This window comes from Talpa occidentalis, unplaced genomic scaffold (genome assembly GCF_014898055.3).
Source record: "Talpa occidentalis isolate TD23 unplaced genomic scaffold, MPIMG_talOcc4v2.1 talOcc4.9, whole genome shotgun sequence".
Classification (NCBI taxonomy): Eukaryota; Metazoa; Chordata; class Mammalia; order Eulipotyphla; family Talpidae; genus Talpa; species Talpa occidentalis.
In genome coordinates this window covers 82,704,312-82,724,276 of record NW_023605305.1, presented here as the reverse complement: position 1 = coordinate 82,724,276, position 19,965 = coordinate 82,704,312, and the positions used below count along the sequence as shown (strand labels likewise).

The 19,965-nt window shown below is 39.7% G+C and overlaps 1 protein-coding gene across 1 annotated transcript in view; it reads right to left on the bottom strand.

The window, feature by feature from the left end:
- The window catches only part of ITK (IL2 inducible T cell kinase), a 62,715-nt gene extending 56,019 nt beyond the window's left edge, over positions 1–6,696 (bottom strand). Inside the window, exon 1 of the mRNA XM_037498903.2 lies at positions 6,475–6,696. Within this exon, the coding sequence (XP_037354800.1) occupies positions 6,475–6,612 (138 nt within the window). The 5' untranslated portion in view covers positions 6,613–6,696. The remainder of the gene's footprint in view (positions 1–6,474) is intronic.
- Between the last annotated feature and the right edge of the window lie 13,269 nt (positions 6,697–19,965).

Here is a 19,965-nt window from a genome sequence, read left to right as displayed (position 1 = left end):
GGTGGCTTTAAGAATATCTCCCACTGTGGGTTAAGCAGTAAAAGGAAAGGAAAGAAGGGTAAGGAAAGATTACAAGTTGCTTGGTTCTCTTAGCAAGAATTGTGGGGTGTGTGTGTGTGTGTGTGTGTGTGTGGTGGGGGGGTGTGTAGGGGGGTATTGGCTCACCTGCTGTTCCTACATGTGTCTCTCTCACCCAACTCTTAAATTTTCAACTTGCATCCTTCTATCTTTTTTTAAAAGATTTTATTTATTTATGCATACAAGAGCTGGGGTACAGGACAGAGGTGCAGGGGGTGAGAGGATTCACCAGAGACAGAGTGGGAAACAGAACAGGCAGACTGACCAAAGTACACTCCTGAGGGGAGCAGCGGACAAGTCAGGAGAGGTCTGCTGCGCCATGTGAATTGCTCCCTGGCTGACCAGGCATCGAATTTGTGCTGCAGAGGCTGCGGACAGCTTCATAGGTTGCGTCTTAACCCCTTGCACCACCAGGGAGGCCCCCATCCTCCTCTTCTTCATTCAAGGCTAGCTATGGATTACTCTCTCTTATTTACTAACTCCAACACACAGGATTGTCCAATTTGAAGTCCTACATCACTTGCTTTGCTCTCTATGTTTAGGCCTTGAGTCTGGTTCTCTTAGGGGTTCCTCTGTGTAATTCTGAACTGTGTAATTCTAAACTCTACTTATACCTCATGTCCTTCCTCTCTCCCATCTCCCTTTTCTATTTCCCCTCCTCCCACAAACAATAAATGGTGGATAGTATTATCAGGCACTGCTGTAGACGCTGGTAATGCCATCTTTAGCATGACCTACTAGAGGGTGTGGCATTCATACAGAAGGCACATGAATAACTGGGGTGATTGCAGCTTGGGCATGTGCTCTGAAGAGAGGGTGCCTGCTGTTATGGGAGAGGAAACCAAGACGACCGTACCTAACCCAGGGAATCCAGGAAGGCTTCCCCATGCAGATGGACATTCAAGATGGAACCCTCAATGTTGAAGAAGAAAATCTAGCATGGCTGGCATCCAGAGAGATGGGAGTAAAAGGGAACATGCATTAGACAGAGGGGCTGTGACAGATTCTGGTGTACACTCTAGGGCCGAGGGACAGCCACGTCCTGGGCATGTCAGTCTTTGATGAGGGCCATCTGGACATGATCACTGTTACCACATGGAAACCTGGTGCTGGTTGCTAAGTGGGGACCAGGGTACTGTGGGATCCTCCAGAAGGATCCAGGAGATCCTCAGGAGTAGTAATAGTCAACTGCCAGCTTCCTCAAGGTAAGTGTATAAAAGTGGAGAGAGGAGGATGTAGTCTAGAGAAACAATAGGAGGCAGAGCTTGCAAGTCTCCCATCTTTTTTTTTGGACACATAGTAGGGCTCCAGGAAGTGAATGAAGACATATTTGTCCCAGAGCATGTGTGTGGAAAGGACAATGTTCCCTACATACTTCATGCAGAAGACCAGTGTGGCCTGGAGAGTTGATGCCCAGGACTGCCCTTTACAGAAAGGACTTTAGAACAACATGGCATGGCACAATTTGTAGTAACCCACAGATTCCTGTTACCAAACTAGAAGTAATGACTAAGAGTAAGACCCTCCATTCATCAGGGGGACTGTCTTGGCTCTGGATACTTAAGGGAGTTATTTAAAAACTCCCAGTGCAAATTATTTAAATTCTCTTTGCCTCAGTTTCCTCCTCTGTAACTTGGGACAATAATTGCTCTAATTTTGGGCCTCTCTGGTGGCGTAGGCTGTTGAGCGCAGTGCTGTGAAGAGGTCCACAGCCTCTGCAGTGCTGGTTCAATCTCCACTGGCCTCAAAACAACCCACATGGCGAGCAGACCTCTCCTGGCTCGCTTGCTGCTCCCCTCAGCAGTGTATTTCATCAGTCTGCCTGTTCTGTTCCCTACTCTGTCTCTGGTGAATCCTCTCACCCTCCCGCATATCTGGCCTGTACCCTGGTTCTTGTATAAATGAAATAAATCTTTGAAAAAAATTACTCTAATTTACAGGATGGCTGTAAGGTTAGATGGAATAATCCCCAGTTAACACAATGGCTGACACAGAGTAAGTGCTCTGTCAAAATGAGTTCCTATGGCTATTCAAATAATGGTGACTCCATCTCATGAAAAAGCAGCAAGATTGAGGAGGAATGTTAACTATGGAAATACCTTTAGAGGGGCCACACAACATTAAGTTACCTACAAAGCCACACATCTCTAAAGTGTGAGACTGGTTTTTGACCTCAATTTCTGACACCAGACACTGAGTTTTTGACTGCTACACGTAATGCTTCCAAAAGCAAAGAAAAGGGGGTATCACCCCAGCTGTCATCTTAAATTTAGGGAGAATACAGATGGCAAGAAATTGTTTTGTGTCTATATCAGATTACAGGGTAAAGGGATGAGTCCATGGGAGTGGTGACCCCTATCCAGACACCAACTAGAAGGAGGACCTTGATGGTTTATCCTGTCCTATGAAAACTGTGATGGATCTTAGACCTTGGTGAGCACAGCAAATTTGACTCCTAAGGAGCAGAGTCTGGACCCTAGATGAACCTTTCCCACTCTCCAGAGGGCTTTTCTGAAGATCAAGATGGTACAAGCTTATAAATATAATCTTCTCATGAAGTACTCAACATTACTGAGGCAGGTAGTATTAGGGTCCTTACTTTACAAATAGCAGAGATTTGGAGAGATTCACAGTCTTGCCTGAGTCCCCACTTCTAGAAATGGACAGAGGTAGCATTTGTGTCCAGCCCTAGCATCCATACTGGTCTCATCAACTTGTGATGCTCACCTCCATGTATGCCAACCCTTCCATCCCATGCTTACTCATCATGTCTGAGATCCCTCGGTTTTCTGTCACCCCTCAACAGGTTCTGATACCAGTGTCAACAAGCGTGTTGCTGGCCAGTAGCTACCTCTCTTTAAGATTATTGGTGTTAGCTGCAGTGCTGTGCTGGAGTTGGCCCCAATAGTTGAGTTTTCAGGAATTTTGTCAGCCAGTAGACATTAATTGGTACTTTGAAACTGACCAGAGTGTTTACACCAGAGGAATCATCCAACTCTAGAATCAGTGCTCTCTAGTACTCTCCATTATCATACTATCCCAAGATTATTCAACATATATTAGTAACACCCATGGGCCCTCGCCTCTCTGTCATCTGTTAGAGTGTCAGGCATCAGGGACCACGTTGCCAAGACAACATGGAAGGCATAGTGAAGAGTGTAAAGTCATGACAGTGAGCCACCACTGGCCAGCTGTTTCCTTTGGGCCCACTGCTCCAGCAGGACCCATGCCACAGAAGACACTGGTGCATCTCAGTAAGGGAAACAGGCATCAGTCACCAGAAGCAAGATCTTGTTCGAAGAACAGCCTCAATGAGCATTAGAAGGACTATTGGTATAGACAGTTAAAGTTAGAAAAGCCTACTTAATTTGCAGAACTACAGGATGTGTTCCTGAATATGTAGAAGGATTGTTTTTCATCTGATGCCATAAATCCATAGATTTTTTTTAATCCACAGAATTTTAAAGCAGAGATGAATATAATTTTACAAATGAGAAAAGAAAAAGTAACTGAGACCATGCATGAAAGTGGCAATGGTGGACCCAGCATCACACATCTCCTGATGACTTTCCCTATAAACTTGCATTAAGTCACAGAAGAGAAGGAATCCAGGACCCTCCTGTTAAACTGGCCTGGAGGATCCTTTAATTGTTCCCTTTGTTTGGAAATTACTATGTTGTGCTACCCTGTTGGCTCCTTCAAAGATAGGGTGATGAGACATGATAGCTAAATTTTTCCAGGAGCTTATTTGGTGACAGGATTTAAGCTAGGAGTTTGATGTATTATGTTGCACTCTGAAATTGTCAATATATGACCTTTATTGACATATTAAATAGTAATTACAAATAGTTCAGTCTAAACACATTCTCTCTGTTAATCTTTACCATCTTCCCATAAAGAGAGTGGCATTATCACACCCATTTTACAGAGAGGAAGATTGCAGCTGTAACTTAAAAGTAAAGTTTCTTCTGACAGAATAATGCTGTTCTTACTTGTGAATGCAACACAATGCATTCTTGTGTGCAAAGTGATGAGCCAAAACAGTGGACATACATGAAGCAGGAATAATAACAACTTATATTTCTTATCTCGTTTGGTGACCTTGGATACATTTCTTTTTTTTTTTTTTTTTTTTTTTTTTTAGAGGCATGTTTTATTTATTTATTTGTTTGCTTGTTTATACATGCACTGGGTACAGTCAGAAGCGCGGGAGGGTGAGAGAATTCACCAGAGCGGGGAGCAGAGCAGGCAGAAGGACCGAAGTACACTGCTGAGGGGAGCAGCGGGCGGCAGGAGAGGTCTGCACGCCATGTGGGGCCCTCCTCCAGTGGCTGGGGAGCAGCCGGGGATCGAACCAGCGCCGCAGAGGCCGCGGGCAGCTTCGCAACCCAGCGCTCAACCACTGTGCTACCGGGGAGGCCCGACCTTGGATACATTTCTAATCAATAAATTTCTATAATATTTAAAGAAATGCTTTTTACAAATGTTATTAGGGATATAAACCACAGGCATTAGAAAACAAGAAGTGAGATGTTTTCCCATCAAACATCCCACATGGAAATGTTAGAAATGACAGCTCAGGGCATCCCAGAATAAATGAAATCTCCTGGAACATTTTATAATGCTCAGATGAGGAAATAAAGTGATTTGAAAATCTTGTCTGCATGCTGGTTATCAGCCAAGAAAATTCTGATTCAAAGCCATTTGGTTGTGTGCCGAAATGCACATATTATTGTACTAAATTCACAGCCCAACAAATAGTTCACAAACAGCACGATTGCTTAAAAATAGCCAGCACAAACTAAATGAGACGATGGATGTTATGTTGACTCAGGAAAACAAATGGGGAAAACTGAAAAATGGACTTTGAAAAACCAATGAAAGGATGTTCTTTCAGTGTGAAACAAGAACTGCTCACAGCCTGCTCATACAAAGAAATCCATTGACCAATACCTTGTGATTTTCAGGTCAATCCTCCACATTGAAAATTTGACTGCTATAGTCTTATTTTTGTCAATACAGATGGAGGGTCTATGGAAGAGTAATTCCATGTGCTTTCTGACCGATGGGTTTGCTGTTATCAGTAAGAGGAAGCAGTATTATTTCCCCTGCAACTTGAGAAGGCCAGCCATCCAGACGTTTCCTGCTCAGGCTGGCCCGCTTGCAGCCACCTCACTGATGGCTCACGTCCACACTTACAAAATCAACCCCAACTAGAGGAGCTGGGCTACCAGGCCCCTGAAATCATTTCCCCTTTAGTAAAATGCACTAAATCCCTGCTCTCCTTCCCCAATGATGGGCAAATAACATCAAGCTATAGTAAAAAAATCAAACAGGCTTTGAAAAATTGCTGAGAAGGGCTCCACCAAGGTTCCTTCACAGAAACAGAGGCTCTTGAAAGAAGAAAGGAGTATCGTAGGTGGTACTTCTAGACCTTTCATTTCAGAAGGAAGCTGACACAGAAGGTAAAGACCAGGACCCAAGCTACTCACCTACCGAGAAGGAAGCTGGGCCTCCTGACCCTCACCCAGTGCTTTTAGTACCTGACTCTGCTGTGAGATGATTCAGGCTGCTTTTCTTATTCTTGATGTTATGGAATGTATTCAAAAAAAGACTTAGCTAAGCTGCTGTAATTTTCTGGGTTGTGCCGCAAAACAGTTTTGGGGGATATCCCCAGTTTCCTAGGAAGCTTTCAAAGGGGTGAAGAGGTTCTCCACTGTGCCTTGCAAATTTCAGACAGTGAAATGCCCAGAGAGTATTATTCCAAGATGTCAGCGAGGGGTGACGATTGGGACAGACAAAGGTGAATTCATAAAAAATGTTGACACTAGACCCGTTACTTAATCACTGTCCTCTCACATAAATGAAGGAAACTATACTTTAGGAGGTCATCGTGATATAGCACCAATAGAGGTCAAATATAATACTGTCCTCCTGAAACTTCAATAATGCTATGAACTAATGTTACACACCTAAAATATATTTAAAAAACTAAATGAAGGAAACTGGACTAGTTTATGCCTTTGGTCCCACTGAATATTTTTTCAACCTATGCACCATAAAATATAATAGTTTTCAAATGAAATGCACATTTTAACCTATCATAACATACACCATGCAAAATATTATAATTTTAAAATTAAACTTAAACTTAGAGGGGATAAAATAAATCAACATTCAACTTGTTCTTTTATAGTTGTTAGGACTGAAATCACCTAATGCGACCCCATCAACTGACTTTGCTCCACATTCTCTTTCATTTACTCTTATTATACTTTTTAGGTTGTTCTAAGAAGCTTTCCTGTGTCCCCTTTTAATTCCTATATATGCTCATATTCATCCAATCTAAATAAAAAATAACTTTTTTAAAAAAGGCAAAACCAAGTGCTCACATACCCCATGGCGGTCCTCAAAGTATGCCAGGCTGGTTTTGGTTAAAACAAAGAAGCGGACTTTAAAGTTGGAGGGAGATGTTCTTCTTTTTTGTTGGGATTTCTTGATGAGCTGTTCTTCCAGCAGGATGGAGTTGTTCATGTTCCAGTTCTCGACGCACGAGGCTCCTTGGACATTGAGCCTCAGAACCAGCAGAGGAAACAGCTTCAAGGCCAGGAATGCAAACGGGAGGCAGTTAGTCTCAGAGACTTGTTCAAAGCGAACTTGCCTCCGGCGTTATCTTTCTATCAAGTTCAGTCAACATTGCGGAGCTTCTCCTCTGATGTCAGAGGTCATAACCACATCCTTTCGAATTTCACAAAACGAAGAGGCATAAGAGACCCTTTGCTGTACAGTTTGGAAATAATCTCTGAAAGAACCTGAGACTCAAAATGATGTGAAGAGTTAGTTTAATCTTTATAGTTCCTGGCTTAGCCCACCCCGAAGCGAAAGGATGGAGCAGAGCAAACAGGAATGGGTTCTACTCTCAGTGGCCCAATTGGTGTGTTTGTTTCCTGTTGCTATTGTAACAAATGATCACAAACTTAGTGGCTCACAAATGCATCTCACAATTCTATAGTACAAATGTCCAAAATGATCTCAGAATGGTCTCAATGAGCTCAAATGGGTCTTTCTGGGCTAAATTGTAGCTGTCAGCAGGGTTATGGTCCTTTCTGGAGGCTCTTCTTGCTGGAGAATCTTCTTTCTTGCTCTTTTCTGCTTCTAGGACCAGCTGAGAAGCCTGGATCATGGCAGCTTCAAAGCCAACACTCACTGGTCAAGTCCTCTTGTCTCCTGAGCATCCCCCTTAACTTCTGTTTCCCTCTTTCCATGACATAGAATGTCATCAGATGATCCAAAATAATCCCCTATTTTAAGGTCAGCTTCTTATCCACCTCAATTCCGTCTCTTACATTAATTCTCCCTTACTGTGTCATCTAACAAAGTCACAGGTGCCAGGGTTTGGGACATGGGCAACTCTAGGGGATCCCATTACTCTACCTGCCAATGTGAATTCTAGCTCCACCACCTAGCTTGCTGTGAGACTGCAGGTAACATATGCAAGAGTTCTAGCCTGTTCTCCCATTCAAGGATCACCACACTGGACACCCGTAGGTGACCTTCTGCATCCTTGGGAGTCTCATCTCACACCTCCTTCATGCCTTCTCACTCCAGCTTGAACACACGCTCCGTATGAGGTTCTGACATCTTCTCTCCACTGCTTTGCTGGCTAAATGATACTGAAGTCTCGGGATACTTATCACTTCCTCATGGAAGGCTTCCTGGCTTTCCTAAGTTAAATGCATAAATTATACCCAGTATAAGCATGGTACTTTATACTTTTCATTCACAGGCTTTATGTTACTTACAAAACTGCATTTGACTTCTTGAACTAATATTTTTCTTCTCCACTAGTTGAGAAAAACTGCGTTAGTAATAACTATGTATGATTTTGTCCTTTACTATAAATTCAGCCACGTGGCAGTGTCCAGCACACAAAAAAGGGGGGTTACGAAAAATATATTGAACAAATATTCACCAGACTGGATTAGACAGCTAAAAGAGATAATGAGCAAAAATGTTTAAGAGAAATATATTCAAGTTTGTATTTTAAAAATATTTAATGGAAGCCCATAGAATTTTCTCTATGCTACAGATAAATAACTTTGATATCCTAAAACTTAGTGGAGGAATGGACAATTAATGAATTCTTTAGAATGGTATAATAAATATAGCAGCTATGAGCTCTGAAGACAGGCAAACTTGTGTTGGAATCCCTGCCTTGTCACTTACCATGCTGTTTCTCTTTGAGTAAGTCACTTGCCTTCTCTGATCCTTAGTTTCCTGGTGATAGTCCCTTGGAGGGCTGGATCCATAAACTCAGTAAGTGATATGTGTGATTCATGTAGGATAGTGCATAGCTGAAGTATGTGAATCCTACCTCCAGCATGAAATCAGTACCAAGAAAACTCATGTGAGCAGAGATGGCATATGATGGTCAGGGATAAATAAATGAAATGAAACAATCATTAATTCTTTATGTGAAAGTACAATTATCTAAAATTTACTTTTAATGAAAATTACTAACCTACAATTTAATTTCTTTTCATATATTGGATTTCCCGGCATGAATTAGACTCTCAGGATTGTGGGAGGTAGATTCTTCAGGTGATTCCCCATCCCACATGCTGAAGTTTTAAGAGGCAACTGTGGAAACACACTTCTCCAAAGATACTGTATTTTTTTCTTCTCCTAAATATGAGTTTGAGACAGGAATCCCTGTCTCAAAAAATTTATTTCTCCAAAAATTTCCTCTCCTCTTCTTTCTGAGTGATTGACTCCCTGATGGTAAGCAGCCAGAATAATCATGTGACTCTTTTCTAACCAATAGGACACAGTGATGAGTACAACTTCCAGGAAATGTCCATATTGGCAGTCATCATATTTTTTTCCTCCTTCCTACTGACTAGGATGTGGATATGATGGTTGGGGCTGGAGAAGCCATCTTATGTCATTAGGTAGAAATTGCAAGTTGAGGACAATAGAGGGTGAGATAGAAATATTCAGGGTCCTCATGACCTTGTTCCTCTTTACCTGCCTAATATCACCTTTTTTTTTTTTAATATATAAAGACCAAAATATCATATTTTCTAAACCCCTGTTATTTTGAAGTTCTGTCACCAGCAGCAAATTTACTCCTAACCAATCAGTACTGTGTTCCAAATTAGACTGTATAGACCTTTGAGAAGGGTCAATTTATACCTTGTTGGTTCAGACTGAAAGATATACAGACATTGCAGAGTGTTCTGAGAAGGAAGATCTAAACAGTAGCTGTTGTAACCGAAACGTTTCATTTGCTAACCCCCTCCCCATCATGGAGTGCAATCATAAGTAATTTTAATCTCTCTCTCATCATGCATTTTGCCTTTCAAACCCACTCACCTTGGTGTTTGCCCTCACCTTAATGTGGTCTTAAGAAGCCTAATATTTCCCCATTACTTTCAGGAAAACATTCATAAAATTAAATAGCCCTTTACTTTGGTTTTAAAAAGTTCAATTCACGGGAGCCAAACTTAAGAAGCTACCATTTGTCAAGGATGTCACGATGTGAACATCAGAAAAATAAATACTGCAATCAATGGAAGAACAGCCTCAAATTTTAAGTCATGAATTCATGGGTACTTGGAAAAAAAAAAAATCACCCTGATCCATTCTCTCTTTTGGAGGATGTGGAGAGCCAATTTGTTATTCTGAAAACTGGAAGGCAAAGGAAAATAAAACATATTTCCTCATGCTCCTGAAAATCTATTTTCTGTTCAGCAATCAAATATTTCATGAAGGAAAATCCTTTAGAGAAGAACTCCCACTAATAAATGAAAGAGTGAAAGAATATCATCACTTTGTACACCTAACATAGTGGACCCAGGCAATGATTATCAGTGGCTGCTAAAATCATGATGTAAAAAAACAATAAAAATACATCATTTATTGTGGTACATATATACCATGGAATATTACTCAGCATTCAAAAAAGATAAACACATGCAATTTGCAGCAACATGGATGGCGCTGGAAGGGATCATGCGCAGCGAAATAAGCCAAAAAGAAAAAGAAAAATACTGGATGGTCTCACTCATAGCAGGAATCTAGAAAACTTAAATAAGGGACCAGGAAAATGAATAACTATAAGAAAGTGAAAATCAAAATCAACAAAAAACTATGAACCAGAGACACTTTTAGGGGGGCGGGGGTGGGAGGGGAGGGATTGGGGTCAGAATGGGGGGGCTGCAATTGTATGGGGAATATAACAATAAAATTTATTAAAAAAAAATACATCATTTATGTGATAGACTGACAACATTATAGCACAAGGATCAATCTTAAGATCACAAAGCAAGAGGGAACCAGACATTTACATCTCAGGATATGAGGTAGTAGAAAGTACACATCAAAATCTTGCAAGAAAAAAAAAACCAAACCACAAACCTGCCAGACCTCTACATCTAAATTCAAGTTTGCAAAAAATATAGGAGATGAAGGAACATGACAAATGACACTATGGAGATGCACCTGGGTCAATCCAGAATATACAAAGCACTAAAAACAAGTGGCCCTGTGTTTTTAATACCCTCTGGATTAAAAGAGACTTTAAGAGACCTCTAAAGCATGTGATAATTTTGTTTGGACTTTGATTCAAGCAAATCAAATGTATAAAAACCTTTTGAGATGATTGGAGAATCTGAGCATTGATTGCACATGATTATATGAGAATTATTATTGACTTTTAAAGATATGATAATGGCACAATTATTATGTCAAAAGATGATAAAAGGGGTAGTTGGTGGGAGAGAAAAGGCCATCTTGACATTTTGTTGGAAATCAAGAATATTTACTAAACTGTGATTTTCTCATTACAATTCTGTAAATGTAATCTCATTTATTGGTAATTCTAATCCAGTGATTTAAAAATGTAATGGTAAGGAGAACTATAACCAAAAAATATTCACTGTTGTCAATGTAAACAATATTATAATTTAAATGTGTTACATTTAATTGAGGTTGTAAAAATGCATTTTGAACTTAAAATGGGGAGACTTGTGTGAAAAAAAATCACATGAAAAGGCAAAGAAAAAAGACAATACCACTTCTTTTTAATACATAAGAATTATTTCTATATCTAGCATACAAAGATGGCTTAAAACATCTCATTCACTGAAAGAAAATATATCAAAGGAAACAGCAATAATTGGAAAGATATTCCATGTTTATTGACAGGAATATTTGTTAAGGTACCAGTTTTTTCTCACTTGATTTATAGAGTCAATCAAAATCTCAGCAAGTTGTTTTGTGGCAACCTAATAATTCCATTGCTTGGTATTTATACAGATGAGTTGAAAATTTGTGTCTATACAAAATGTGACCATGAATGTTTACAGCAGCTTCATTCATAATTGCTAGAACTTGGGTGTAATTGAGATGTCAATGGGTAAATGATATGTGGTATAGCCAGGCAATGAAACATAAACAGAAAAAAAAAGAGTGCTATTTTGCACAAAACATACTGAATTTTTTTTTTAAGATTTTATTTAATTTTGTGTAGAAGAGCTGGAGTGTAGGCCAGAGGTGGGAGGGAGAGGAAGGTTGAGAGGATTCACCAGAGACAAAGTAGGGAGCAGAACAGGCAGATCTACTGAAATACACTGCTGAGGGGAGCAACAGGTGAGACAAAAGAGGCCTGCTGTGCCCTGTGGATATCTCCCTGGCCAGGGATCTAACTCGGGCCATCAGTGTGGGCCTTCTTGGTGGTAGTGCTGAGACTTAACCCCTATTCACCAGGGAGGGCCCTGAAATAATTATTGATAAAACAATGAAGCATCTGAGACTGATTTCATTATAATCCAGTGGAGGAATAAAAGTAAGTAGAAGAGTTGAAAAATGTTGGTCTGTTAGTTGAGCACTGCTAAAGCTGGTGGGCAGGTAGATGGGGGTTCACTCTTCTGTTCTCCTTCCTTTGGTAAATATTTGAAAATTTCCATAATAAAAAGTCAAAATAAGAAAAAGAAAGGCTGGTCCAGATTAGTATCATAATGAAAATCGCAAACGTCTATTTAATTTAGATACTTTTCTTAAGCTTAGCATGGGTCTGCTTCAGGCTTCAGAGCATGTTGCATTTTTCATGATGTCCTAGCTCCTCCTCCTTCCTCACACACATGCTGGCCCCCGCTCCCTTCTTCCAGGCTCAGGCTGAGTGTGAAGAGGAAAGGCACAACCTCCAACATGGCTGCAGCTGCAGTCTGGGCTCCATGTCCAGTGGATGTGGTGAACACACTATTATAACTTCCATTTCATGGGAAATTTTTGTCATGTGTATAGTTATTATTTTCAGGGGACTATAGCAGAGGTTGTCTTGATGTAGGAGATGTCACTGACTGGTTAGTGAACCCCACCTTCAGCCCTTGAACTCCTGCCAATCTACCTACTGAGTGCCTCCTGCTCATCCTGTTCCTGTTGGGATCATTTTGCTCATCTGGGTCGCCCTCCCGAGTGAATTTTCTTTGAAAACAAACTGTGAGCTATTTATTCCCTCCCATGCCTCTCCCAGAAGATTCAGGTATCCTTGCCACACACATCACAAATGCAGCACCTGCTCACCCTGACACCAAATAAGTAGCTTTTCTACAAGCTTTAAGCATCACAGCTTTCCAAACGGGAATCAGACACTGGCCTTTGTCTCTCAAACTCTGTGAGCCTCTTGAAAAGTCCAATGAGTAGTTCCTGAGAGTGTTGACATTCAGCTGCTGGGGGGATTCAGGCACCCCTCTCGCTTCCCCATGGGTGGGTTATGAGAGGAAATGAGTGCACCAAACCTCTTCATCTTTCAAACCCTTGTTTTTGAAAGGCTGGAGGTGGGCGAACCTCTTACTGGCAGAACCTGTTTTGCTTCTTTTGTGTCAAGTATGGATGATATGATACTCTATTTTAAGGTAGAAGGTACTTAATTCCTTGTAATTATATTATTGTAGGCCTTTGTGGGCTGAAACTGAGTTGGAAAAACCTCATTTAACATTCTATAACAAAGAAAAAAACATTCAACCTGACACTACTGGATTCAGGTACTTGAGCAATGATATCAAAAATTTTGTTTTTCATTTCTCAGTTCTGTGTGGGTTTCACACTCAGGTGAGTGTTCCTCCATGTGGCAAGATGGCTGCCAGAATTTGTCCACTGACATACTGCTGGTGGAACTGGTTCTTTCTTTTTTCTGATAGTTCTAGCAAAAGCTTCAGGTCTGTCTGTGAATCATTGTCTTGGCTTGGGCAACATGTTTACATGGACCTCAACCATTACAGCCAAGACAATGGAATATTCTCTTCCTACATCGCCACCCTCCTGGCTTTGGAAGTGTGTTTCAGTCAGCCTAACCCACTACATGGATAGGAGTAGGGAGAGATGGTCTCCCAAGGAATACAAACCAATGTCTCCACTAGAAGTGTAACAGGTGCAGTTTATCAATAAATAATCTCACCCTTACACTGATCTAAAGTCTATATTCGTTACTTTATAATTTGAGGTCTTCAAATTCAATCCTTTTCTCTTCTCCAGGGAATAGCCATTTAGATAAGTAAAGAGGTTTTATATAAAAATATGTATATATGCTTCTTCAGTAAGTATATATATAAGTATATATATATGCTTCTTATATTAGTGTATATATATATATATATATATATATATATATATATATATATACTTCTTACATAAATCCAGAGATCTTCTGTGTCGAGGTCAAAGAGAACCTTCAACTGTCCTCTTAGGATATAACCTTATTTGCCTGTGGGCCTTTTCCAAATTTGATTAGGTTTATTTATGTCTGTTTAAGAGGGATACCCAGAATATTTTGATAATTAAAAAAACTTTTTCTGAAAAAGGAACAAAATCCTTATTCCTTCTAGCAGGAGCATTGGTGGGATAGTGGTTAACATAACTGCCTTGCTTACTCCTTCTAGAACTAAAAATGCAAGAAAAAAATAGCATGAGCACATAGAGATATATGTACATGATGTTCACTGCAGTATTGTTTGTAATGGAAATGACCTACATGTACATCAGTAAGAGAATGGCTTAATAACCTATAGAATAGGCTATTTCAACTCCTATCCACTCTGTGGAATACTGTAAGACCATAAAATGAATAAAGTGTTTCTATAATGTGTCACCTTAAAAAGTACAGATATATTGTTAAGATAGAAAAAGTGTACAACAATGTATATGACATAATTCTGTTTTTAAATAAAAGCATTTTGTGCTTATCATAAAGTATACTATATACCACAAAGCAATGTTAGGAAGTTTACCTATCAAACTTCTGGGCAAGAGAACTGGAAGGGTAGACAGATGTTTCATCTTTAAATTCTTATGACTAAAAATGATATAGTGGCAGAATTTTCTACTTTCCAATTAAAATAAGAGAAAGATATGTCCTTAGTCAGAAGTCATTGGTTTGATTATTAAGAGATAACTAAAAATGACCAGGAAACACACTGCTAACTTTTGCAATATCTATATATTTATCTATATATTACAAAAGTGAAATATATTCTTGCTGGGAAAAGCAGACCAGTAAATAGACAAAGATAAAAATCACTTCTGGCTTCACCCCTCAGAGTATTATAATCAATATCAATATTTATTTATCATTCTTCGAGTATTTTTTTCAGAGTTAAATTTTATATTTAGTTGCAATAATCCCATGATCCCAGCTCTTAGTTCAGTTACCTCGTCAGTTACTTCTACCTCTAGACAATTTCCTACCTTTATTTTTATCTTCATTGTTTTAACTGTATTATCATTTGTCTAATTGCAAACTTCCTCAGCATTACATCAAAGAAATAACCAAAAGTGAGGTAACTTATCTATACAGCAAAATTGGAGGCTGAGAGAGAGCAACAAAAAGACCGATGAGTAGGGACTGGGTGAAATGTGGCTGAGCGGGACACAAGCAGGCCGGAAGCAGAAAGGGGGTAGGAGGAGTGACGTCCGGTTGGGTGATAATGCTGAGAAATAAAATTCTTCAGACCACCTGCCTGACTATATGCGTGCAGCTTATTTTATTTTGAAATCCAGGGCAGAAGTAAGCTAATTTGCATACTGACCCTCCAGGGGAGCGTGGAGGTGCCTGTGGTCTTTTCTTACAGCCAGAAGGTAGGACAGAAATCAGATTGGCTTCCTGAAGTCCCGGGTGCCAAAGGCTAACCACAGCTCATCCCACGCCACCTTGGTTTAGCAGTAGCGACATAAAAATACTTTTGTATTTTAGGCCAGGGGATTTACCCACCAGAGACAGACTGTGTACAGTATGGAAATCTCCCCACCCTCACATCCTGCCTAGCTCATATTGCCCTCTGGGGTAGCATACCCATTCACAGACTATATATAGCTGTTTGCCTTCCTTTTAAAAATAATAGATGGGGAACAAAAGAAACCTCTCCCCTTTATAAACAGGTAGATGTCAACCATCTCTAACCTTGCAAGTCCACATAGACTAGTAATCATATATAGTGTTTTGTATTGTCATTCTTCGCCCTTCTTGAGAAGGTATGGTGATATATCCCTAAAATGGTAGTTTTGACAGTTTTTTCTTCTTATAAAATATTGTTGCTATTAAATATTGTGAGAGGTGGTGTAGGTCCAGCATTCATTCAACTCATTCACTATGACTTGATTGTGTATTTCATTGCCTTCCTGTTTTGTTCTCTTTAGCATGTGCTCTGCTGCTGAATTGTAAGTTTTCTAAATTTTAGGATCATGGTATATCCAGACTTCCCTATATTCTTTGTTTAGAAAAACTACCCCAAACTGGTAAATTAAAAAAAAAGAAATCATAAAGCAGTCAGTCAACAAGTATTTCAGTGCCATGTCAAAGCATTGTTTAGTCTGCCTGACTGAGGATTATTTAATTATCTAAGGTAATGAAGTCATACAAGGGGATTGGATTAATAAACGAACATTGAAGTATTGCTATCTCCTATTTTTAACAGCTTTATTGAGACACATTTCACCTACTATAAAACTCACCAGTTTGAAAGTGTGTGGTTCATTGGTGTTTAGTACATTTATGGAGCATGTGACTATCACCACAAAATTTTAGAACATTCTCAACCCCTTAAGAAGGCAGTCTAGTATTGATTAAATTCTCAGACTGCAAAGGTCTGAAATAAGTTACAGATTTTTTTTTTTGAAGAGGGAAAAATGATTTCTGTTTAGTTCGTTATTTATTTTTATTGGCTTATAGACACTGTATAAGTTTTATTCTGTCTGGCAGTGTTTCCAACATTCTTTTACCAGGGTTGAAGCCACTTCCCTTAATTCTCCCTATCACCTTTACCATCCTCCTGACTTCCTCACTGATAATTCATTAAATATTTGATATGTATGCATCCTGTATTTTAAAAATTATGTTGAAAATGTTTATTTATTTATTTTTTTGAGAACAGAAATGGCAGATTTATTGAGAACCCTCCAAAGAGGCAGGGGATAAGATGGGAGATGCGGTCTGCGCATGAATGAGGGTTCTGTTTTATACTCTCTCTCGGGCTGCCAGTTTGTGACTACCATGTTTTTAAATGTACTGTTGACAACCTGAAATCTCTTAGATAGTGATGGGTATACAGTAGGCAATCAGCAAACATATCTAGACTTACTGCTCTCCGTCCTTTTGTGAAGGGTACTGTCAGAGTTATAAACGTGCCAAGGAAAGAATAAATTTTCGGAAGGTCTTACAGAAAAATCAGAAGATGAATTTTGAATGATGTTTTATATTTTGGTTCTCAAATTCTGGAATTTTGTGCAGGGAGAGTTAAATTTGAATGAAGCTATTTATTTACTTTTCTCTATCACGACTTGAATTGATGAATATTTGAAGAATATAATTTTACATTTTTATATATGTAATTTTTTTAAATCTATAAATTTAAAATATTTGTTTTTATGTAAGTCATAAGTGAAATGGAAGAAAGTCAGAAAGGTATAAAATAGAATGCCCTGAAAAGCTAAGTCTTATCTCGATACTTCCCTCTGACAACTAGTACCAGTTTTTTGGCATTTTCACACACATACAAACACACATACACACTTAGAATTTTTTATTAAAAATAAATGCCACTTTGCACATGTATTTATGCTATTTTGCAACTTCCCTTTTTCAAACTTACTAACATTTAATGAAAAGTGTTCATTGTCAGTATACATAATAGCTGCTTCAATCAAAATCTGTCTAATCACTGACCACTTTCAACATGGCAGACAGATCATCCCCCATTTAGAGCAAAGCCAGAACCCTCATGCTGTCTTGTAAGACTCACCCACATCATCTATATCCTCAGGACCATGATGGTTGCCTCTCTGTTTCATTTCTAACCTTTCTTCCTCGTTCCTCTCTTGTCTGTACCTCCCTCATCCTTATTCTTCAAACACACCAGGCATGCTCCCACCTCGGGGTCCTGGCCAATACTAGTCCCCTGGACTGAAAGGTGGTTCCCCCAAACATCTGCAAGCCTCCCTCCCCATCTCCTTTTCTCAAATGTCACATCTCATTCAGTTTTCCTTGACTTCCACCTCCAGCTCTGCACCCCCTCCCCACACTGTCGTTCCACTTGCCCACTTTGTCTTTCTCCATAGCACTTATTGACGTTAGACATACAATATATTTGACTGACTGACTGACTGACTGACTGACTGTAAGCACCACAAGAGTGAGAATGTATCTGTTTTCTCCACTGCTCTAAGCCTAGCAGCTTTGACATGGCCCCGCACAAAGTTGGCATCTAACCTCCTTAACTAAATGAATAAATTAGTGCTGTACAGTGCTTGTACATTTGTATGCTATTTGTATGACCCAGATATGTGTAATTTAATCACTGCCACATTTGGGGGCTTCCACATGCTTTCAGTCTTTTGGGATCTCAATAAATTTGCTTAACTACAATTTTTGATTTCCTCTCCTACAATACAAGAATAGTAAATAGTTTTATGTACATTTATAGGGTTGTTGTATGAATGAATGTTTTCAAAAAGAATGCAAATTGGTTAGTGTCAATGTATAGCAAGTACTCAGTAATATGATTATGATTTCTATTATTAATCACTCATCAGAAATGAACTTATGAGAGGGCTCTACTGTTGAGTCAAATACAGAAAAATCTCACTTCTTATTTTTAAATCTAATCATGTTAGCTTTCAGTGATTATCTCTTTAGAATAAAATATAGGCCACTTTGTTCTTTTTTGTCATTGAACATCTTTAAGAAAAAACATGTTCAGATGTAGAGACCTCTACCTTCGTATTTACATTTTCCAGCTAGTCTTAAATGCATTACTTGCTCAATAAATTCAGTTGAATAAACAGATGGAAGAACAAATCTCAATGTGCACAAGTAAGTTCCTATTTCCTGAGAAGCTGCCATGTGCCAGGTACTTCGGTAGGCACTAGGGATAGTTAAAAAAAAAAGTTGTGGTTGAAGTTGATTTCAAGAATTGCACATAACTGTTGAGTTTGGGGGTTGTATTTTATCTCAGAAGTAGTCTTCTAACTGGGGGAGGGGGAATTTGGATTCCTCACCTTGTGCAAAGTAAAAAAAAACCTCCAAAAAATATATTTGCCATAATTTCTCTGAAGAACTTTTCAAAGAAACAAAACATCTACGGTTTATCAGTTAAGACATCAAGAGTAAAGCAGCAAGCAAACCAGTGGGAAATCCTATGTTGATTCAAGACCCCTATGAATTCCTGTGGCTTCCAGTGAGTCCCACACAGCTTGCTAACCACAAGCAATTCCATATTTGGTGAAGAATGAGAGTATAATGAGAGCATGCCGCCGAGGAAAAGTCCTGGCCTGATCTGAGTCATAAGGCCTGGGAGAGAATCCGGCTCTGCATTTAGACCCTAGCAAGATAATTCTAAACCTCTGTTCCTTGCCATAAAATTATGTGTTTGAAAATTAGCTTCCTTTGGCATCAAAAGGCAGAAGGAAGATTTAATAACCATCTCCAAGTATATTTTTAAAAAGACTGATTTATTTATGCATACAAGAACTGGGTGTAAGCCTGAGGTATGTGGGGTGAGAGGATTCACCAGAGACAGAGTGGGGAGCCGAATGGGCAAATCTACTGAAATACACTGCTGAGGGGAGCAGTGGGCAAGACAGGAGAGGCCTGCTTCGCTATGTGGGTCAGCTCCTTGGTCTGTGAGGATCGAATTTGTGCTGTAGTGCCTGGCAGTAGCTTAATAGTGCTGTCTTTAACCCCTGTGCCACCAGGGAGGCCCCATCTCCAAGTATATGAAGTATACCTAGAAGAGGACAGCTGAGCAATTTTTCTCCATTTTCACTGCTGTCTTTGTCAGAGGCAGGTGACTTGGATTAAACTAAAAATCTTATTTATAAGGAAAATGTCACAGTTGAAATAGTGATAGGCTAGACCTCTCAAGAAGGGCATTTTATAAAATCTATATTTCTGATTTGTTTTATTTTCCTTAATAAAATAGTAAAATAATAAAAAAATCTATTAGTCCTGGCAAGTAGATAATTAAAGTGAGTCTTCTTCACATGAGAACATCCACCATCCATCCTCTGGAAGCCACTGTACAAATGGAACGCTGGTTTGAAGAGGGGAGTCATTTTTTTTTAAAATATTTATTTATACAAGAACTGGGGTACAGGCCAGATGTGCGGGAGGGTGAGGGGATCCACCAGAGACAGAGCCAGGAACAGAACAGGCAGCCTGAACGAAATACACTGCTGAGAGGAACAGTGGGCGAGACAGGAGAGGTCCGCCTGGTCAGGTGGGTTGCTCTCTCGCTGGCTGAGATAGAACCCGCACTGCAGAGGCTGCCGACAGCTCCACAGTGTGGCGCTCAACCGCCTGCGCCACCAGGGAGGCCTGAGGGTAGTCATTCTTTT